At 43.9% G+C, this 23,871-nt stretch overlaps 1 protein-coding gene across 1 annotated transcript in view; it reads left to right on the top strand.

Annotated features, from left to right (window-relative positions):
• The first annotated feature begins 889 nt into the window (after positions 1 to 889).
• LOC311141375 (interleukin-6 receptor subunit beta) overlaps positions 890 to 23,871 on the top strand; it is a 45,114-nt gene continuing 22,132 nt past the window's right edge. Inside the window, exons 1-4 of the mRNA XM_084176676.1 lie at positions 890 to 1,127; positions 1,312 to 1,464; positions 16,259 to 16,309; positions 16,549 to 16,599. Coding sequence (XP_084032802.1) covers positions 16,551 to 16,599 — 49 coding nt within the window. The 5' untranslated portion in view covers positions 890 to 1,127; positions 1,312 to 1,464; positions 16,259 to 16,309; positions 16,549 to 16,550. The remainder of the gene's footprint in view (positions 1,128 to 1,311; positions 1,465 to 16,258; positions 16,310 to 16,548; positions 16,600 to 23,871) is intronic.

Raw genomic sequence — 23,871 nt, 5'->3', positions numbered from 1 at the left:
CAACATGTTCAATAACACACTACCTACCCAATTTTAAACATAATCGGATAGCTACAGATAACTAGGAAGCTGTTATGTTAGAAACTAGCTAGCTAATTGATATTGACATTGAACATTCCCGAAGAGTACAAGTCACAAGCTTTCAAGCTAGCATAACAAATGCCAGGATGCTGTAGTAGTTGCTAGCCAGTTCCAGTTAGTCAGCTGATGTACGCTATAACTTATAAACCGGTTTCAACTGTAGCTAATTAGATGAAGTTGTAGCTAATTAGACTGTATTTTATATTCGCTACAAGTTAAACTTATGAAATACTAAGGTATTCTGACAGTGCTTTGATATGTGCGTATAGTGATAATGTTTCCATCCCTCACTCAGCAGCATGTTATCGTACTAAAGTTGGGCACAGATCACTGAAGCTGTGCCGTGCCGAAACACACCCCTTTTGTGTGAAGAAATTGTCAGCAGACTATCCAACTATTGTGACTCATTTACAGAGTCACAATAAAACACGGGTTTACAGAATTTGTGTAGGTGGTTATGATGATGTGTAAAACTATTTTAAAATCTGGGATTGGTACTATCAATTTGTGGACGTTTCCACTTCACAATAACAGCACTTACAGTTGACCGGGGAAGCTCTAGCAGGGCAGAAACTTTACAAACTGACTTGTTGGAAAGGGTGGCATCCTATGACTGTGCCACGTTGAAAGTCACTGAGATCTTCAGTAAGGCCATTCTACTGCCAGTGTTTGTCTATGGAGATTGCATGGCTGTGTGCTCGATTTTATACACCTGTCAGCAACGGGTGTGGCTGAAAAAGCCAAATCCACTATTTTGAAGGGGTGTCCACATACTTTTGTATATATAGTGTAACACACGGTCACACACACCCTAGCCAGTCAGTAAATAATCTTTGAACAAGTAAGCCTTGTCCGAGCCAGAACAGCCAATAGGGGCAGGAGCCTATGAGTGCCAAGCTGAGGCATTACATCCCATTTTTTTTGTCTTTGGTATGACTCAACCGGGGATCGAACCCCCAACCTTCCAGACGCAGGGCTGACACTCTAACCACAAGGCCAACAACCAGGTGTGTGTGATCCTGTACAGAGATGGAGAAGTCAACCAGGTGAGACTTCTTCTGTCTATCTAACGGTTACATTAAAGTCATCATCGTCGACATGGATGTAGATTAAGGCAGCCCTCCGCACCTCTCTGATTCAGAGGGGTTGGGTTAAATGTGGAAGACACATTTCAGTTGAATGCATTCAGTTGTACAACCGACTTTCCCTTTCCTCCTCTTATCCAATCAGGGCCAGATCTTGGAGTCTTTCTACATGGCGACCCTGTGGAAGCTGCCGTGTATCTTCATCTGTGAGAACAAGTTAGGCATGGAGACGTCTGTAGAGAAGTCCTCTGCTAGCGCTGAGTACTTCAAGAGAGGAGACTATATTCCTGGAATCAAGGTAGGACACACACACACATAGAGTCAGTGAGTGTACAGTCTCTCTGGTATATTGACCTTCCTGTCTCTAGGTGTAGGTGGATGGCATGGATGTTCTGTGTGTGAGTGAGGTTCGCTTCAGACCACTGCAGAGCTGGGAAGGTGAGCTATGATTGGTTGTAGAACTGGAGAAGAGAAGTTCTGATTGGTGCAGAGAAGAGAAAGTTATAACTGGTTTAAGAGCTTGAAGAGTGGTAGTCCTTTACACTCGTAGCCGTATACGGGTGGAAAATTGCAGATTTGGGCAAGTGCCTAAATTGGACCACAGCAGCTAGTAACTATATTGCTATAAATGACATCAGAGCTCATGCTCTGCGCTTCGAAACACTGTATGGGTTTTGACTGACAGCCCGTCTGAACTTGAGCATCGCACACGACTGTCACGCCCTGGCTCTAGGGACTCTTTTAAGTTGAGCCATGGTGTGTAGAGTTTATGTTTTGTGCTCGTTGTGTCTAGTCTAGTTTTTGTATATCTATGTTGGCCAGAGTGGTTCTCAATCAGAGGCAACGAGTATCAGCTGTTGCTGGTTGTCTCTGATTGGGAACCATATTTAGTCAGGTGGTTTTCCCATAGTGTTTGTGGGATCTTGTTCCTGTGTAGGTTTGTGTTTTGCACCTTTGGACGTCACGTCTCGATTTTGTTCGTGTAATCATAAATAAAAGCATGTTCGCAAATAACGCTGCGCATTGGTCCTCTGTATCCGACGATCGTGACAGAAGATCCCACCAATACAGGACCAAGCAGCGTGCCCAGGCAGGAGAGGAGAAGCGGCGCCAACCAATAAATTTTTAGGGGGGGGCACATGGCAGGGACGACGGGGCCACTGGAGGCAGATAAGGGGCGAGTTGGTGGACGAGGAGAGAAGGCCACCGGGTTACGGGAGCCATTGGTGTATAGAGGGAAGGAAAATGTAGAGGCACGGCGAGAGGTACTGAAGTGTGTTGCCAGTCCGGTCCGGCCCGTTCCTGATCCCCGTGTAAAGCCAGTGGTGTGTGTTCCCAGTACGGTCCGGCCTGTTCCTGTCCATCGCGCCAAGCCTATGGTGCGCGTCGCCAGCCCGGCCCGGCCTGTTCCTGCCCCTCGCACCAAGCCTATGGTGCGCGTCACCAGCCCGGCCCGGCCTGTTCCTGCTCCCCGCATCAAGCAAATGGTGCGCGTCGCCAGCCCAGCCCGGCCCGTTCCTGCTCCCCGCACCAAACCTGTGGTGCGCATCGCCAGCCCGGCCCGGCCTGTTCCTGCTCCCCGCACCAAGCTAGTGGTGCGCGTCGCCAGCCTGGTCCGGCCTGTTCCTGCTCCCCGCACCAAACCTGTGGTGTGCATCGCCAGCCCGTGCCCGTTTCACCGGTGCCTGGTCAGGTACCGGTCAGCTGCTCCACACCGGAGCCTGAGCAAACCGCTCCACCGAAGTCCAGTTCAGCTCCAGCCAGTGGGGCTAGACCAGACCAGGGGCACTACGGGGGGGGGTTAGTAGAGGGTGGTGGTCAAGCCCGGAGCCGGAACCGCCTCCGAGGAGGAATGCCCACCCAGCCCTCCCCTGTTCAGTGATGTTTAGGCGCAGTCGCAGTCTGCGCCTTTAGGGGGGGGTACTGTCACGCCCTGGCTCTAGGGACTCTTTTAAGTTGAGCCAGGGTGTGTAGAGTTTATGTTTTGTGCTCGTTGTGTCTAGTCTAGTTGTTGTATATCTATGTTGGCCAGAGTGGTTCTCAATCAGAGGCAACGAGTATCAGCTACTGCTGGTTGTCTCTGATTGGGAACCATATTTAGTCAGATGGTTTTCCCACAGTGTTTGTGGGATCTTGTTCCTGTGTAGGTTTGTGTTTTGCACCTTTGGACGTCACGTCTCGATTTTGTTCGTTTAATCATAAATAAAAGCATGTTCGCAAATAACGCTGCGCATTGGTCCTCTGTATCCGACGATCGTGACAACGACAAGAAGTTGCCCCCATCCCACCCACTAATTGGGCAATTTTTGCACAAAAAAATGTGTCTGAGTGAGGGAAATGCTGTTATTTAAGAGGACTCGTGTATTTTTAAAGATGAGATTATAATAAATAATTTAATGTCATACAAGCAAACCAAACACCCATGAGTCCAAATATGTACTTAACATTTCCATATCATAAAACTCATGTCATATACAGTGTCAATGTTTATGATCACTATGTTTGATGTACAGTTACAAGATAATAATAAATAATATGCCATTTAGCAGACGCTTCTATCCAAAGCGACTTACAGTCGTGCGTGCATACATTTTTGTGTATGGGTGGTCCCGGGGATCGAACCCACTACCTTGGCGTTACAAGCGCCGTGCTCTACCAGCTGAGCTACAGAGGACCACAAAGATGACATGTGTCATACCCTGGGTTGTTCTGAACAGAATTAGCCTATGTTTGTCTAATGTTAAGAAAATTTGTGCGGAACACGCACCTGAATGCACCCATGACTCCTTTCTATGCGCACCAAAAATTACGATCTGTTTCTCTGAATTGCCTTGTGAAAACCTAGCACTGTAAGATATAGATTTTTTGATTTGATTTATTAGGATCCCCATTAGCCGACGCCAATGGCGACAGCTAGTCTTACTGGGGTCCGACATTAAATGAAAAAATATATTACAGACAAAATACTTTACAATTTACAGATCGTATTTTATTACTTAGCTAGTCATGTTGGCAATAGAACAATCTTTCAAATGATGCCCACCTGACCCAGATCGCGATTTATAATGGGCCGTTTTAAGATTGCGTAAACAAACAGTAATTATGTGATGCAGGGTTATGTTCCAACGGCACACATAGGAGAGCTCAAAAAAGCACCTTACAGTTGAAGACTTTTCTTTGAGTCATAAAAGTGCATTGAAATTACTTAGAAACGGAACACTTTGGAGAGGTGTTTGGCCACTTGGAGACACCAGTTACTCCTCTCACTCAAACCCTTGTCATTTTTTTGTCTTATGTTGCACCTAGAGTATTTTCAGATTTCGTTAACAACAAATGCGGCGAAAAGTACAGTAAATGTAAAATACATACAGTGCATTCGGAAACTATTGTTTTCCCTCATCAATGTACACACAATACCCCATAATGACGAAGCAAAAACAGGTTTTTAGATTTTTTTGCAAATGTATACAAAATAAAAAACATAAATAACTTATTTACATAAGTATTCACTCGAAATTGAGCTCAGGTGTATCCTGTTTCCATTGATCATCCTTGAGATGTATCTATCTGCGTGATTGGAGTCCACCTGTGGTAAATTATATTGATTGGACATGATTTGGAAAGGCACACACCTGTCTATATAAGGTCCCACAGTTGACAGTGCATGTCAGCGCAAAAACCAAGCCATGAGGTCGAAGGAATTGTCCGTAGAGCTCAGAGACAGGATTGTGTCGAGGCACAGATCTGGGGAAGGGTACCAACAAATGTCTGCAGCATTGAAGGTCTCCAAGAACACAGTGGCCTCCATCATTCTTAAATGGAAGAAGTTTCTAACCAACAAGACTCTTCCTAGAGCTGGCCGCCCGGCCAAACTGAGCAATCGGGGGAGAAGGGTGTTGGTTAAGGAGGTGACCAAGAACCCGATGGTCAATCTGACAGAGCTCCAGAGTTCCTCTGTGGAGATGGGAGAACCTTCCAGAAGGACAACCATCTCTGCAGCACTCCACCAATCATTCCTTTATGGTAGAGTGGCCAGACGGAAGCCACTCCTCAGTAAAAGGCACATGACAGCCCGCTTTGAGTTTGCCAAAAGGCACCTAAAGGACTCTCAGACCATGAGAAACAAGATTCTCTGGTCTCATGAAACCAAGACTGACCTCTTTAGCCTGAATGCCAAGTGTCACGTCTGGAGGAAACCTGGCACCATCCCTACGGTGAAGCATGGTGGTGGCAGCATCATGCTGTGGGGATGTTTTTCAGCTGCAGGGACTGGGAGACTAGTCAGGACCGAGGGAAAGAGGAACGGAGCAATGTATAGAGAGATTCTTGATGAAAACCTGCTCCAGAGCGCTCAGCACCACAGGCTGGGGCGAAGGTTTACCTTCCAACAGGACAACATCCCTAAGCACACAGCCAAGACAACGCAGGAGTGGCTTTGGGACAAGTCTATGAATGTCCTTGAGTGGCCCAGCCAGAGCCCAGACTTGAACCCGACTGAACAACTCTGGAGAGACCTGAAAATAACTGTGCAGCGATGCTCCCCATCCAACCTGACAGAGCTTGAGAGGATCTGCAGAGAAGAATGGGAGAAACTCCCCAAATATAGGTGTGCCAAGCTTGTAGCGTCATACCCAAGAAGACTAGGCTGTAATCGCTGCCTAAGGTGCTTCAACAAAGTACTGAGTAAAGGGTCTAAATACTTATGTAAATTTGATATTTCATTTGTATTTATTTTGTATACATTTTAAAACCAGTTTTTGCTTTGTCAATATGGGGTATTGTGTGTAGATTGATGAGGGGAAAAAATGATTTAATCAATTTTAGAATAAGGCTGTAATTTAACAAAATGTGGACAATTCAAGGGGTCTGAATACTTTCAGAATGCACTGTATAAAGTCAACAGTGTAATGTTTTGGATTCAGTCTTGTAAATGGCATAAGTTGACGCACACCCAAAAATGTTTTGTAGAGGTGCTGACTAATGGAGAGTAAACTATAAAAAGAAAGTCGCACACTAATAGCAACCACTATAGCAACCACGCAGAAGGCACTGCATGCCGAAACGTTGGTTGCTATACCCATTAAATGTTTGGGAGCATAATTAGCGTGTGCGACTTTATTTATTTTTATGGATTCAGTCTTGTGTCAAATAAACTGTTCTGTCCTCAACTTTGTTGTGTCCCCAACTTCTTGAAAAACAACAAATTAAACTGATTGAAAGTAAGGGGATATCGTTGAACAAATGTTGTGGTCAAGGCTACGACGGCATCAGTGCAATGTGTGGAGCTTACTCAGGTGTTCAAAAGTGCATATCAGAACAAGATCCTAATGCTTCATAGGTAGTTCTTTGTGGATTTTTGTTTAGAAAACGATCTCTCCGCAGAAGCAACAGTTACAGGTATGGTAGAAACAGATTGATTGCCGTAGCAACATCAGGGAGATTGGGCTATGGCGCTTGAAATACAGCAGTTCTGCAACATCTTTAATTGAGCCTCTCATTCCCCTTAATTGCCGGCCTCAACACGTGACGGAACGAGGTCTTGAGGGCTTGAAGAAAAAAAGCGTTTTGATTTTGTTCGTAGATAATGGCGCCGGAGGAGATGGCTGCCGTTTTACGGCTCCTAACCAATTGTGTTATTGTGTGTTTGTTATTTCACGTTATTGGTAACTTATTTTGTACATAATGTTTCTCCACCTTCTCTTATGACTGAAAATAGCTTCTGGATATCAGAACAGCGATTACTCACCTCGTACTGGACGAAGATATTTTCTTTAACGAGTCGGATGTGAAGGATTTACTTCAGACACCAGACAAGGCCCAAATCCCCGTCATTCACATGAAGAAGAGATGGAGATATAGGGGTCGTAGGTCGGGGTGCCTTGTAAGAATCCGACGGTGAGTGGGTAACCCGCCTCTACCATCAGTCCTATTAGCCAACATGCAATCATTGGATAATAAACTGGATGAGCTCTGATCGAAACTATCCTACCAACGGGACAATAAAAACTGAAATAGCTTATGTTTCACCGAGTCGTGGCTGAACGACGACATGGATAACATACAGCTGGCTGGGTTTTCCGTGCATCGGCTAGATTGAACAGCTGCCTCCGGTAAGATAAGGGGTGGCGGTCTGTGTCTATTTGTCAATAACAGCTGGTGCACAAAATCTAATATTAATGAACTCTCTAGGTTTTGCTCACCTGAGGTAGAGTATCTCATGATGAGCTGTAGACCACACTATTTACCAAGAGTATATTTTTCGTAGCTGTCTATTTACCACCACAAACCGATGCTGGCTCTAAGACCGCACTCAACGAGCTGTATAAGGCCATAAGCAAACAAGAAAATGCTCACCCAGAGGCGGCACTCCTAGTGGCCGGGGACTTTAATGCAGGGAAACTTAAACCTGTTTTACCTAATTTCTACCAGCATGTTACATGTGCAACCAGAGGAAAAAAAACTCTAGACCACCTTTACTCCACACACAGAGACGTGTCCAAAGCTCTCTCTCACCCTCCATTTGGCAAATCTGACCATAACTCTATCCTCCTGATTCCTGCTTACAAGCAAAAACTAAAGCAGGAAGCACCAGTGACTCAGTCAATAAAGAAGTGGTCAGATGACGCAGATGCTAAGCTACAGGACTGTTTTGCTAGCACAGACTGGAATATGTTCCGGGATTCTTCCGATGGCATTGAGGAGAACACCACATCAGGCACTGTCTTCATCAATAAGTGCATCGATGACGTCGTCCCCACAGTGACCGTACGTACATACCCCAACCAGAAGCCATGGATTACATGCAACATCCGCACTGACCTAAAGGGTAGAGCTGTTGCTTTCAAGAAGCGGGACTCTATCCCGGACGCTTATAAGAAATCCCGCTGCCCAGTGACACGAGCCTACCAGACGAGCTAAATGACTTCTGTGCGCGCTTCGAGGCAAGCAACACTGAAGCATGCATGAGAGCACTAGCTGTTCCGGACGACTGTGTGATCACACTCTCCGTAGCCGATGTGAGTAAGACCTTTAAACAGGTCAACATTTACAAGGCCACAGGGCCAGACGGATTACCAGGACGTATACTCCGAGCATGCGCTGGCCAACTGGCAAGTGTCTTCACTGACATTTTCAACCTGTCCCTGACCGATTCTGTAATACCAACATGTTTCAAGCCGACCACTATAGTCCCTGTGGCCAAGAACACCAAGGTAACCTTCCTAAATGACTACCGACACGTAGCACTCACGTTTGTTGCCATGAAGTGCTTTGAAAGGCTGTTCATGGCTCACATCAACACCATTATCCCAGAAACCCTAGACCCACTCCAATTTGCATACCGCCCCAACAGATCTACAGATGACGCAATCTCTATTGCACTCCACACTGCCCTTTCCCACCTGGACAAAAGGAACACCTACGTGAGAATGCTATTAATTGACGACAGCTCAGCGTTCAACACCATAGTTCCCTTAAAGCTCATCACTAAGCTAAGGATCCTGGGAATAAACACCTCCCTCTGCAACTGGATCCTGGTCTTCCTGAAGGGCCGCCCCCAGGTGGTAAGGGTAGGTAACAACACATCTGCCACGCTGATCCTCAACACGGGGGCCCCTCAGGCATGCGTACGCAGTCCCCTCCTGTACTCCCTGTTCACCCATGACTGCATGGCCAAACACGACTCCAACACCATCATTAAGTTTGCTGACGACAAAACAGTGTCACCGACAATGATGAGACAGCCTATAGGGAGGAGATCAGAGACGTGGCAGTGTGGTGCCAGGATAACAACCTCTCCCTCAACGTGATCAAGACAAAGGAGATGATTGTGGACTAGAGGAAAAGGAGGGCTGAGCACGCCCCCATTCTCATTGACGGGGCTGTAGTGGAGCAGGTTGAGAGCTTCAAATTCCTTGCTCTCCACATCACCAACGAACTGTCATGGTCCAAACACACCAAGACAGTCGTGAAGAGGGCACGACAACGCCTACTCCCCCTCAGGAGACTGAAAAGATTTGGCATGGGTCCTCAGATCCTCACAAAGTTCTACAGCTGCACCATCGAGAGCATCCTGACTGGTTGCATCACTGCCTGGTATGGCAACTGCTCGGCCTCAGACCGCAAGGCACTACAGAGTGTAGTGCGTACAGCCCAGTAAATCACTGGGGCCAAGCTTCCTGCCATCCAGGACCTCTATACCAGCTCCAGCCACCCTAGTCATAGACTGTTCTCTCTGCTACCGCACAGCAAGCCGTACCGGAGCGCCAAGTCTAGGTCCAAAAGGCTTCTTAACAGCTTCTACCCCCAAGCCATAAGACTCCTGAACAGCTAACCAAATGGCTACCCGGACTATTGGCAATATTCAGTATAGAAAACAGTTGGGCCCGCAACCTGGACCTACAGGCCGTGGTGAAAACATTTGCACACAAAAATGATAGGCGACGCAGTGGCATACTGTAGCTACTATAGGCCTCTATATAGAAAAAAGAGAGAAACAAGCACAGACAGAGAGTTTTTTCTAAGAGAAAGAAAGAGAAAAAGAGATTCACAGACACAGAGAGAGAAGCAGTAAGGATGACTTCAGGAGACCATGGGAGTCTCTCAAGTTGCATTTAATTTGATTTAATTTACCTTGAATATTGCAGCCCATTTACAGTGAGAGAGAAAAGTATTTGATCCCCTGCTGATTTTGTACGTTTGCCCACTGACAAAGACATGATCAATCTATAATTTTAGTGGTAGGTTTATTTGAACAGTGAGAGACAGAATAACAACAAAAAAATCCAGAAAAACGCATGTCAAAAATGTTATAAATTGATTTGCATTTTAATGAGGGAAATAAGTATTTGACCCCTCTGCAAAACATGACTTAGTACATGTTGGCAAAACCCTTGTTGGCAATCACAGTGATCAGACGTTTATTGTAGTTGGCCACCAGGTTTGCACACATCTCAGGAGGGATTTTGTTCCACTCCTCTATGCAGATCTTCTCCAAGTCACTAAGGTTTCGAAGCTGACGTTTGGCAACTTGAACCTTCAGCTCCCTCCACAGATTTTCTATGGGATTAAGGTCTGGAGACTTGCTAGGCCACTCCAGGACCTTAATGTGCTTATTCTTGAGCCACTCCTTTGTTGCCTTGGCCGTGTGTTTTGGGTCATTGTCATGCTGGAATACCCATCCACGACCCATTTTCAATGCCCTGGCTGAGGGAAGGAGGTTCTCATCCAAGATTTGACGGTACATGGCCCCGTCCATCGTCCCTTTGATGCGGTGAAGTTGTCCTGTCCCCTTAGCAGAAAAATACCCCCAAAGCATAATGTTTCCACCTCCATGTTTGACAGTGGGGATGGTGTTCTTGGGGTCATAGGCAGCATTCCTCCTCCTCCAAACACGGCGAGTTGACTTGATGCCAAAGAGCTCGATTTTGGTCTCATCTGACCACAACACTTTCACCCAGTTCTCCTCTGAATCATTCAGATGTTCATTGGCAAACTTCAGACAGCCCTGTATATGTGCTTTCATGAGCAGGGGGACCTTGCGGGCGCTGCAGGATTTCAATCCTTCACGGCGTAGTGTGTTACCAATTGTTTTCTTGGTGACTATGGTCCCAGCTGCCTTGAGATCATTGACAAGATCCTCCCGTGTAGTTCTGGGCTGATTCCTCACCGTTCTCATGATCATTGCAACTCCACGAGGTGAGATCTTGCATGGAGCCCCAGGCCGAGGGAGATTGACAGTACTTTTGTGTTTCTTCCATTTGCGAATAATCGCACCAACTGTTGTCACCTTCTCACCAAGCTGCTTGGCGATGGTCTTGTAGCCCATTCCAGCCTTGTGTAGGTCTACAATCTTGTCCCTGACATCCTTGGAGAGCTCTTTGGTCTTGGCAATGGTGGAGAGTTTGGAATCTGATTGATTGATTGCTTCTGTGGACAGGTGTCTTTTATACAGGTAACAAACTGAGATTAGGAACACTCCCTGTAAGAGTGTGCTCCTAATCTCAGCTCGTTACCTGTATAAAAGAAACCTGGGAGCCAGAAATCTTTCTGATTGAGAGGGGGTCAAATACTTATTTCCCTAATTAAAATGCAAATCAATTTATAACATTTTTGACATATGTTTTTCTGGATTTTTGTTGTCGTTATTCTGTCTCTCACTGTTCGAATAAACCTAAAATTAAAATTATAGACTGATCATTTCTTTGTCAGTGGGCAAACGTACAAAATCAGCAGGGGATCAAATACTTGTTTCCCTCACTGTATGTGGGCTATTAGCCAGACAAAACCCTCTGAGTTCAACAATAAATAGTGGCTTTTAAATGTTTTACCCATCCACCAATAGGTGCCCTTTGCGAGGCATTACAAAACCTCCCTGGTCTTTGTGGCTGAGTCTTTGTTTGAAATTCACAATTTACAGATAATTGTGTGTGTGGTACAGAGATGAGGTAGTCATTCAAAACTCATAGTAAACACTATTATTGCACACAGAGGTAGTCTATGCAACTTATTATGTGACTTGTTAAGCACTCCGACCTGGCGGGGGGCCTGAGAAACTGCGTTACGCCAGTGGACGTGCTAATACTTTATACGTTTCTTTTCAAGGCTGGATTCTATTTGAATGTTACCATCCACCAACATGGCATTGTTTAGGAATCAGAAACACCTGCACATTTCTTCTTCTTCACAAGTCGTGACTGAGCCAAACAGCTTTTCGCGAATCTTAACCATTTTACATTTAAACTTCAATGAGGTAAGGTCTGAGTTGGATCCCGGATAGCAAGGACCTTTTAGGCGTAACCTACACTTGACCGCCTGAGCCACAGAGGAAAGTAAATTAGGGGGTGCAAACTTATGTTTTTCCATCTACACTTTTCCCCCCCAGAAAATGTACATAATCCATTGGATAATTAGTCAATTTTCACTTATTTTTTATCTAAATGGTATAATTGCGTGATATGATAGAATTTTGCAACCCAACTCCCCCAGTCATCCCAAGATTAATGGTTTTGAACACTTACGTCTTGCTTCATTCACTACTAGCTATTTTTACTGACTCAGATCTTTAGACTCCTTTCGTTCATTTGAGTTAGTAAAAACCAATTCATGCTTGATCTGAAAATGTGGTCAGAGGCTTCGTATGGAGGGTGTGACACTCCGAAGGCATGGATAGGCCAAATCAAGTGTACCACATCGCCTTGCGCCTCTCAAATGTTTTAACAATGCAGAGGGCTCTGTATAGCTCCGCATTGGCATGATTAGTTGACGGTTGGTGGGGGAGGTACGTCCTGTATAGACAAGTTTACGCGCTGTATCCCGGGTGGCGCCATAACTCTACACAAATGCATTTAATTTCCGCCGGAAGTTGTTGGCACAACGTCTGCCGGTGTAAACACAGCGATGTCGACGCTAGCTTGGGAACACGGTTCTATCACAGCGAGCATAGCTAGAAAGGTGCCCATTCGCTCAACCACGGCGCCTGACAAGTTTTTGTCAGAACACTTACACCCATCCTTCCGTGGCAATGCCGCAACCCGTCAAGGAGCGGAGGGGGAGGAACTTCCAAGGGACTATTTGGAAACTCTGGGCAACAGCATTGAAACCAAAGGCTTAGTGGTGTGCGAAAAGGAACCGTGGCTTGCGAGTGATAAACAACGACATTCTGTTGGAGATCAAATCACCTGTGATGGGAAACAAGTCACTTGCAGAATTTTTGGCAACAAAGAACTGCGAAATCACAACTGTGGCAAACGGAGATAGGGTAGATTACCATATTGCCTGCAATGGTCCAAAAGGCTACTACATGCAGGTACAAATTGGGATGCACTGCACAGGGCTTCAGCACTCCAAGTTGGTGATCTGGAACAAAACTGAGCACCTAGAAATCGAAGTACCCTACGACCAAGGCTTTGTCCAGGGGCATATCATAAGGCTGCGCACATTCTACTTTGCCCACATGCTCCCGAAAATTGTTGATGATTTTGTTGCGGGAAGGTTACAGTTCTGCAGTAAATATCTCAGCATTTTAAAACCAAAATAAACAGTCTTATTTAGGTCATGCCCACAGGAGCCAACAGATGTCCATTGTTTACATGATCTCTTTATGCTGTGCAATATATCAGTGTGCCTACTGTTTGAGTGAAAATAAAGTTTGATGTAATTTCAATCCTTAGAGTGCTACAATTTATTTTAACACAGTTCATAATTCATAGTAAGCTCATACTGTACATAAATAACACTGGATTAATTAATTGTTTTGAGGAAACTAAACAAATGGCTTCAACAAGAAAGATTGCGTGTTTAATCTTAACAGGTATTAAAAAGTAAAATACAAAAGCAGCCCACACAATTACATCACTATGAAAATATTAATATATAATATAAAAAAATACAATGCACGCAGTATTTGTTGTGTTTATCTGTATTTAATGAACAACATGGCTGGGTGTTGGTAGACAGGGACACAGGGCAAGATTCTAAACCTCACTGATCAGTGGAGTCTTCAGGTTAACTAGGCCAGCACAGATGGCACAGTCAATGATGCAGGTGGTTCGAGGGTAGTTCCTCTGAAACGACAAGGGCATGGTGGCACGAATGGTCTCTCTTGGAAGCCAGGGGATCAGGACTTTGAACTGTTCACCCATCACGTCAATCCAGTGACTAATCACAATGCTTGCCATGGATGTAGACACATTGAAGCGGTGAGCAATATCTCCTAATATTAGGTTTAGTTTTAGTTTCATCAACGTCATAAGTATTTGGTCAACAACAGGAAGGGTAATTGATGGCTTACTGAAAGGCAACAACACCGTCACCAGGGTGAAGAATTGAACCATAAGCACTCCTGTATACAGCCGGGACCTAGCATCATCAATGACCGTGGTGCTGGTCACAGTAGGACCCATTTCTGCCTCGCACTGTGTGGCCTTGTCTACTTTAACAGACTGTGTTGAACAGTAAATGTGATCAATATGTGACGGATCCTCCCATTGGGTCTGGGCATCTCGAAATTTTGGTGTAGCAGGCTCGGCCTCACAGACAGGCTGACAGGTTTCTGGAGCATCTAAAAAGGGGAAGAGAAAACATGAATGGAGCAAAATTAATGCAGGCATAGAGTCCTCTCACTACAAACATCACAATGGAAAAATGTGTACTACAACATTGCACTCACACAATCATCATCACAACAGCCTGCCATCTTGCATTGTATTTATGATGTAGACTAAGGCACACGCAGGCAGGCACACACACACACACAATTAATGATGTAGCTATCGTGGGCATTGTTTGTCCCATCTCCAAAACAATCAACTGCCTTAGCAAAATACCGGTAGCAATGTTAATGTATGACAACTTCTTCATAATTAACAGTATTGTCAGCTTCATAGCTAAAGTTGCTGAACTTACCCTCAGATTCAAGTCTGCGTTTCTTTATCTGGGAGGAGGCAGTGGTCCGCTGGGTGAGTTGACGCCTATTTGTCTGGGGAGGGCAATTGTATCCCAACCACAACTCTGGGAAAGGATTATCCTTGGTAGGTTTTTGGTCAACAAAGTGATAGGAACAAACAAAAATGTTGAGGGGTGGTTTCTTTAGATTCAATGCCTTCAGCCAGGTCCTTGATTCCGAGTCGGTATCAGGCTTGCGAAAAAATTTAAACAATGGAGCGCATGGACATTGCCTCTTTGTAGCTGGTTTGTGGTCATAGCACTCTCTATCTAACCACTCGTTCAGGTGCTTTCTCGAGTTTTTGCAACCAACTACCGCACACGTCGTTCCCGAACCACTTTTCTTCATGTTGTAATTGTAATTTTTATATCCTCTTTGTCACTGCGATATCAGTGCTTTGTCGGCACAACGGAGCTAGCTAGCAAAACAAACCCAGCCCGGCAGAACGGAACTGGATTGCATCGACGGGAGGAGTTCAGGAAGTAGAGCGGAAACGGCTCAAAAACTTGTCTATAAACACAAACTCAGTTCCTTGACAACTTCACAATAGCTCTGCTCTGCTCGGCTAAGGTCAGGAAGTTGAAAGCCCTGACTTCTGCGGAGGCTGCATCGCAGTAAATGCTGTACGGCCACTTCAGCCATCGGATTGACCATTAGAGTCTTTAAATCCTGCTGTATAATTTATTGAGGCCAGCAGATCAAATGAATGACTAAAATAACGAGTCACTCAGAAAAACAAATCATGACTCAACTGATGCATAGCTGTATTCCCAATAATGTGAAATCATAGATTAGGGCCTATTGAATTTATTTCAATTGACTGATTTCCTTATATTTACATTTTAGTCATTTAGCAGACGCTCTTATCCAGAGCGACGTACAGTTAGTGCATACATTATTTTTTATACCCCCGTGGGAATCGAACACACAACCCTGGCGTTGCAAACGCCATGCTCTACCAACTGAGCTACATCCCTGCCGGCCATTCCCTCCCCTACCCTGGACGACGCTGGGCCAATTGTGCGCCGCCCCATGGGTCTCCCAGTCGCGGCCGGCATCGACAAAACCTGGATTCAAACGAGGATCTCTAGTGGCACAGCACCACTCGCGAGGCTTATATGAACTGTAACTCAGTAAAATCATTGAAATTGTTTCATGTTGCGTTTATCTTTTTGTTCAGTGTATATTGAAAACAAAAGTTGAATAGCAGGAAAAAAGTTGACTAGTTGCAACTTTGTGCATACCTTAGAAATTCCATGTACTATACATTAATAAAAGTCAATGGCATATATGCACAACAACGATAAAACCCAATCTTCATGTCCGTTGTACTCTTGTGAAATGTTTAAAAGTTTATGTTGTGATGTAAGAGCTTGATGCTTTATTAGATATGGTATGGGTGTTATGACTCACAGATATGGAGTAATATCCTCTATAAAACCTCAGCTACCACCTTTGTACTTTACTGGCTAAATGTTGTCACAAAATATTGCTCAGAATGGACTTTTTATTATGTAAGTCACTAAGTATAGTTTTTCTACTGAAAGTGAGTAAAAGGAGTTGATGCTTGCACGTTTGCAACTTTGAATTGCCCCATGAATGTAGAACATGACTTTTTAAATTATTTGCATGTTTTTTGCATTTACAGTGTACAGGGTGAACCGTTCCTGGATAGTTACTTGCCTAACCCTTTCCCATGGTAAGTGCATTCACACCGTTATCTTTCCTTCATGTTACAGTAGGCTACTTGTTACAGTAGATGTTTTATCTGGAAGCTGTAATCATAATGCTGAGTAATGTTGTGCATTGCATTTAAGCCTGACAGATGGTGTTAGGTGTTGGAAAGTGTTTTTTTTCTCTAAAGTAAGGACACTAATAAGCCTCATATCCATTTGCATTTAATATAGCATTTATTTTACTGAACTACTTAAATTGCAGTTATGATGTCTTGTCATACGGAAGAACATTCTGAGAGGCACCAACTTCATGGTAAATACTTTTCAAATACTGCGTTCTAAATATTTACTGCTCTGGGTCCGGTTTCCCGATAGCGATGGAATTTAGGCTTTTCATACAACAGCCGAAGATGTAACATGCGTTTCCCAAAACACCATGCAGAGAGAACGGTTGCTAAGTGCATCGTTAGAGCATGTGTTGATACTGATAGGATCGAAAGAAAGTGAGCGCTGCTGTCGGATCAGCTTTATCCATTCAAATCTCACTTTAACGTTATAATTTTTGCAACCGCCTACGGTTGCAACCGCCTACGGTTGCAAATATTGAGGCGGCTTCTTCTAATGCTTACCCAATAAAAATGCATTAAATCACTGATTTGGCACATTGCATATAAATGCAACATGTAAAGTGTTGGTCCCATGTTCCATGAGTTGAAATAAAAAATCCCAGAAATGTACCATAGGCACAAAAATAACACCTTTATTTAACCAGGTAAGCCAGATGAGAACAAGTTCTCATTTACAACTGCGACCTGGCCAAGATAAAGCAAAGCAGTGCGATAAAAACAACAACACAGAGTTACATATGGGGTAAAACAAAACAAAGTAAAAAATACAACAGAAATAAATATATATACAGTGTGTGCAAATGTAGCAAGTTATGGAGGTAAGGCAATAAATAGGCTATAGTGCAAAATAATTACAATTAGTATTAACACTGGAATGATAGATGTGCAAGAGATGATGTGCAAATAGAGATACTGGGGTACAAATGAGCAAAATAAATAACAATATAGGGATGAGGTAGTTGGTAAGGGGGGTGTAGAGTGGTATTTCTGTCTTTAATAAAGCCCTTTTGTGGGGAAAAAAATAATTCATTCTGATTGGCTGTGCCTGGCTCCCCAGTGGGTGGGCTTGGCTGCCAAGTGGGTGGGCCTATGCCCTCCCAGGCCCACCCATGGCTGCACCCCTGCCCAGTCATGTGAAATGCATAGATTAGGGCCTAATGCATTTATTTCAATTAACTGATTTCCTTATATGAACTGTAACTCAGTAAAATCTTTGAAATTGTTGCATGTTGCGTTTATATTTTGACACAAATTACAAAATAGAACTCAATTAAACATTAAATGTACAGTACCAGTCAAAAGTTTGGACACACCTACTCATTCTTTTTTTACTATTTTCTACATTGTAGAATAATAGTAAATACATCAAAACTATGAAATAACACATGGAATCATGTAGTAACCAAAAAAGTGTTAAACAAATCAAAATATATTTTATATTTGAGATTCTTCAAAGTAGCTACCCTTTGCCTTGATGACAGCTTTGCACACTCTTGGTATTCTCTCAACCAGCTTCATGAGGTAGTCACCTGGGATGCATTTCAATTAACAGGTGTGCCTTGTTAAAAGTTAATTTGTGGAATTGCTTTCCTTCTTAATGCGTTTGAGCCAATCAGTTGTGTTGTGACAAGGTAGGGGGGGGGGTATACAGAAGATAGCCCTATTTGGTAAAAGACCAAGTCCATATTATGGCAAGAACAGCTCAAATAAACGACAGTCCATCATTACTTTAAGACATGAAGGTCAGTCAATCTGGAAAATGTCAAGAACTTTGAAAGTTTCTTCAGGTGCAGTCGCAAAAACCATCAAGCGCTATGATGAAACTGGCTCTCATGAGGACCGCCACAGGAAAGGAAGACCCAGAGTTACCTCTGCTGCAGAGGATAAGTTCATTCGAGTTACCAGCCTCAGAAATTGCAGCCCAAATAAATGCTTCACAGAGTTCAAGTAACAGACACATCTCAACATCAACTGTTCAGAGGAGACTGCGTGAATCAGGCCTTCATGGTCGAATTGCTGCAAAGAAACCACTACTAAAGGACACCAATAAGAAGAAGAGACTTGCTTGGGCTAAGAAACACAAGCAATGGACATTAGACCGGTGGAAATCTGTCCTTTGGTTTGGAGTCCAAATTTCAGATTTTTGGTTCCAACCGCTGTGTCTTTGTGAGACGCAGAGTAGGTGAACGGATGATCTCCGCATGTGTGGTTCCCACCGTGAAGCATGGAGGAGGAGGTGTGATGGTGTGGGGGTGCTTTGCTGGTGACACTGTCTGTGATTTATTTAGAATTCAAGGCACACTTAACCATCATGGCTACCACAGCATTCTGCAGCGATACGCCATCCCATCTGGTTTGCGGTTAGTGGGACTATCATTTGTTTTTCACAGGACAATGACCCAACACACCTCCAGGCTGTGTAAGGGCTATTTGACCAAGAAGGAGAGTGATGGAGTGCTGCATCAGATGACCTGGCCTCCACAATCACCCGACTTCAACACAATTGAGATGGTTTGGGATGTGTTGGACCGCAGTGTGAAGGAAAAGCAGTCAACAAGTGTTCAGCATATGTGGGAACTCCTTCAAGACTGTTGGAAAAGCATTCCAGGGGAAGCTGGTTGAGAGAATGCCAAGATTGTGCAAAGCTGTCATCAAGGCAAAGGGTGGCTACTTTGAAGAATCTCAAATATAAAATATATTTTGATTTATTTAACACTTTTTTGGTTACTACATGATTCCATATGTGTTATTTCATAGTTTTGATGTCTTCATTATTATTCTACAATGTAGAAAATAGTAAAAATAAAGAAAAACCATTGAATGAGTAGGTGTGCCCAAACTTTTGACTGGTACTGTATTTCAATATAATTTAAATAGGCCTATAGCCTACTGTTTTATATTTTAATGCTTTCATCTCGGTTTTCATTTGAAGCATCTTTTTTTTATGTCACTTGTTTGTATCAGTTGCAAAGACATTGGCAACTTTGTATTTGTAGTGAACTTTGTTCTCAGTGGTCACAGAGATATGGATAAACCATGTGATTCTATGTTTCGCGGAGATCTTCTATTTACAAAGTGATGCGGGAGGGCAAAAAAAGCATTAACGATGCAGTTAGCTGTTCTACGAGTGGTCTGAAGCAGGCGTTAGATTACGAGCGTTTTCAAGTTCAACGCTAATAACGATGGTTTTGGGAAACAGCTCAGAGATTTAACGATGCTCCTACGAAGGTTCTAACGATAAACCGGGCAACCGGGCCCTGTTCTGTGTATTGCAGTCCTATGTTACCTGCATACGTCTATTTTCCATTGTATATTTTCATTGAACTTCCTTGCAGTAAAAATCATCTGAGGCAATCAGGTAGGCTATTAGTGCATCTTTAGTTGTTCTTGAGTAAATAATAATAAAATAATGTATTACATTTGTAAATACCTTTCATTTGACAGAATAATCTCAAAGTTCATAAAATAAAAGTGAAATAGAAAAAGGATGGGCTTCTTCAGAAAGGGGGCTGATGACAGTGGTCTTAAATGCAGGCAGGTCAATGCCAGATTGGTGGGTTATCAGAGGGCTGAGTGCAGGGTGCATGATTTGAGCAGGGCTGTTGGAATAGGATCCAACGTACAGGAGGAGGTTTTCATTATGGAGAGAGTTTTCTCAATACCTCCCTGGGTGACTTCAAGGAAGCAGGAGAGAGGCTGAGGTGGCGTTGAGGGCGGGAGGAGACAGAGTAGTAGAGCTGGAGAAGAGATCTGATGTTGCTGACCTTTGTTTTTAAAAAAGTCAAAGAAGCTGTTACACTGCTCTTCCGTTGTCTCGATCTGGGACTGGGGTTTCAAAATATGCTTTATGGTGGAAAACAGGTGCTTTGTGTTTCCAAGATTTGTATTGAGGAGGTTGGAATAGAACGTCGACCGTACCTCTTTCAGGGCCTTGGAATAGGCCCTTTGGTGCTCTTGAAAGACCAGTTTGTGGACGGTGAGGCCCGAGTTTCTAAGACGACGCTCCAGTATGCGTCCAGTGGATTTCATGTTTCTCAGTTCTAGAGTAAAGCAGGGAGCTAAGCGAGCGAATGTGACATCCTGTGTTTTTATGGGGGCATGGAGGTCAAGCACACTGCTCAGGCATTGGTTGTAAAACTCCACAGGTTCATCCACTGATGAAAAAGCTGGAGGTGACAGGTTCAAGATGTTCTCTGACAGCGTGGTCAATGTTTTTCCAGTTGCGGAAACACATGCGATGCTTGGACTTGGTTAGAGGGGGAGGGAATATCAAGTCCAGTGCAACAACCTTGTGGTCAGACACACTGAGGTCATAGACTGGGGTGGAGTCAGTGATGACCAGGTCAAGTATGTGCCTATGGGTGTGCATGGGGGCATCAACAAGTTGCTTCAGGTCAAGACAGTCAATCAAACTCAGAAACTCCGCAGCAGAGTGACATGAGGGAGAGTCAATGTGGACATTGAAATCTCCTAGAACCACAATGTTGGTAGAGGTGGATAGATAGATAGATTTATTTGACAATGTAAAACACAATACAATCACACATGTGGATAATGCATTTAAAATCATCGAGGATGACACAAAAAACGTTTAAAAACGTATTTCCATTGTGGTACTCCTAAATAAATGTTAACAAACAACATAGTAGGCCTAGGCTACACAGTTGACCTAGCCTACTAGGCATACTTGGATAATACATATAACACATAACAAAACAAAGGACGACATTGTCACAGCCATAGGGTATGACTCCCTCAGTAGATCAGCCATCTCAGGCTCCTAAACTAGTTACATAATGGTATGATGATGGGGATGACAGGCGATGCCAGATGATGGTGATGCAGTTGGCTTGCCAGCTCTGATGTTATCCTCAGCCTCTCTGTAGCCTGTGATGCCAGGTGATGGGGTTGGCTTGCTGGCCCTGATGTCGTCCTCTGCTCAGTCGCTCTGTAGCCTGGACTTCATACTCCTCCACAACTAACGTGTAGCACCCACTTGGGTGATGCCTCTGCTGCTGCTACAGTGCAAAAAAGCCCACCACACATCAGTCTAGAGCAGTAGTCATCCTCAGTAAGAGCCATTTTCATAATGGAGTCAGGTCTCATTGATCAAGAAGCCAGTGCTGAGATGCATCTCTTAAATGCAAACTTTAGCCAGCCAGCCAGCCAGCTAGATAGCTAGCTAGCCAAACCAGACACGCCAACCTGCCATCAGTCATGCAACTCCTTGGGTAAAAACAACCAGATATATCCAATCAACGACTCAATGACTTATCAAAAACAAAAAAGCTGATTTAAAAAACAAACAAAAACATCTAAAATAGAGCTCTCTGTTTAGGCTGCCTTACAGCGCTATGGCAACCAAGCAAAGCAGATGAAACAGAGTAATGTGATCTTGGGTCAAAGAATCAAAGAATTCAGGGTTATAGGATGGGTTAGTCTTAGGAGGCAGATAAAGTAGAAGCACAGTCATGGAGTAGGGGGGTTTAGATTTTATGGCGAAACATTCAAAAGAGCACAGTTCAGGCAGGGGCAGAGGGGACAGTTTCAGTTCAGCTTAGTGTATGATGGCTAAGCCACCGCCGTGGCCAGTGCTGCAACTCCAAAGTATGTGGACACCTGCTCGTCGAACATCTCATTCCAAAATCATGGGCATTAATATGGAGTTGGTCCCCCCCTTTGCTGCTATAACAGCCTCCACTCCTCTGGGAAGGCTTTCCACTAGATGTTGGAACATTGCTGCGGGGAATTGCTTCCATTCAGCCACAAGAGCATTAGTGAGGTCGGGCACTAATGTTGGTCGATTAGGTCTGGCTCGCAGTCGGCGTTCCAATTCATCCCAAAGATGTTTGATGGGGTTGAGTTCACGCCAGTCAAGTTCTTCCACTCCGATCTCGACAAACCATTTCTGTATGTACAGATGAAGTCGGAAGTTTACATACACTTAGGTTGGAGTCATTAAAACTCGTTTTTCAACCATTCCACAAATTTCTTATTAACAAACTATAGTTTTGGCAAGTCGGTTAGGACATCTACTTTGTGCATTTTTCCAACAATTGTTTACAAACAAATTATTTCACTTATAATTCACTGTATCACAATTCCAGTGGGTCAGAAGTTTACATACACTAAGTTATACACTAAGTTCACGGTGCCTTTATACAGCTTGGAAATGGCTTTAGAAGCTTCTGATAGGCTAATTGACATCATTTGAGTCAATTGGAGGTGTACCTGTGGATGTATTTCAAGGCCTACCTTCAAACTCAGTGCCTCTTTGCTTGACATCATGGGAAAATCAAAAGAAATCAGCCAAGACCTCAGAAAAAAAAAAAGTCTGGTTCATCCTTGGGAGCAATTTCCAAATGCCTGAAGGTACCACGATCATCTGTACAAACAATAGTACGCAAGCATAAACACCATGGGACCACGCAGCCGTCATACCGCTCAGGAAGGAGACGCGTTCTGTCTCCTAGAGATTAACGTACTGTGGTGTGAATAGTGCAAATCAATCCCAGAACAACAGCAAAGGACCTTGTGAAGATGCTGGAGGAAACAAGTACAAAGGTATCTATATCCACAGTAAAATTAGTCCTATATCGACATATCCTGAAAGGCCGCTCAGCAAGGAAGAAGCCACTGCTCCAAAACCACCATAAAAAAGCCAGACTATGGTTTGCAACTGCACATGGGGACAAAGATCATACTTTTTGGAGAAATGTCCTCTGGTCTGATGAAAGAAAAATAGAACTGTTTGGCCATAATGACCATCGTTATGTTTGGAGAAAAAAGGGGGTGACTTGCAAGCCGAAGAACACCATCCCAACCGTGAAGCACGGGGGTTGCAGCATCATGCTGTTGGGGTGCTTTGCTGCAGGAGGGACTGGTGCACTTCACAAAATAGATGGCATCATGAGGAAGGAAAATTATGTGGATATATTGAAGCAACATCTCAAGACATCAGTCAGGAAGTTAAAGCTTGGTCGCAAATGGGTCTTCCAAATGGACAATGACCCCAAGCATACTTCCAAAGTTGTGGCAAAATGGCTTAAGGACAACAAAGTCAAGGTATTGGAGTGACATCACAAAGCCCTGACCTCAATCCTATAGAAGATTTGTGGGCAGAACTGAAAAAGCGTTTGCGAGCAAGGAGGCCTACAAAGCTGACTCAGTTACACCAGCTCTGTCAGGAGGAATGGGACAAAATTCACCCAACTTATTGTGGGAAGCTTGTGGAAGGCTACACGAAACGTTTGACCCAAGTTAAACAATTTAAAGGCAATGCTACCAAATACTAATTGAGTGTATGTAAACTTCTGACCCACTGGGAATGTGATGAAATAAATAAAAGCTTAAATAAATAATTCTCTCTACTATTATTCTGACATTTCACATTCTTAAAATAAAGTGGTGATCCTAACTGACCTAAGACAGGGACTTGTTACTAGGATTAAATGTCA

The sequence above is a fragment of the Coregonus lavaretus genome (genome assembly GCF_964263955.1).
Source record: "Coregonus lavaretus genome assembly, chromosome: 14".
Classification (NCBI taxonomy): Eukaryota; Metazoa; Chordata; class Actinopteri; order Salmoniformes; family Salmonidae; genus Coregonus; species Coregonus lavaretus.
This window is presented reverse-complemented; position numbering and strand designations above follow the sequence as displayed.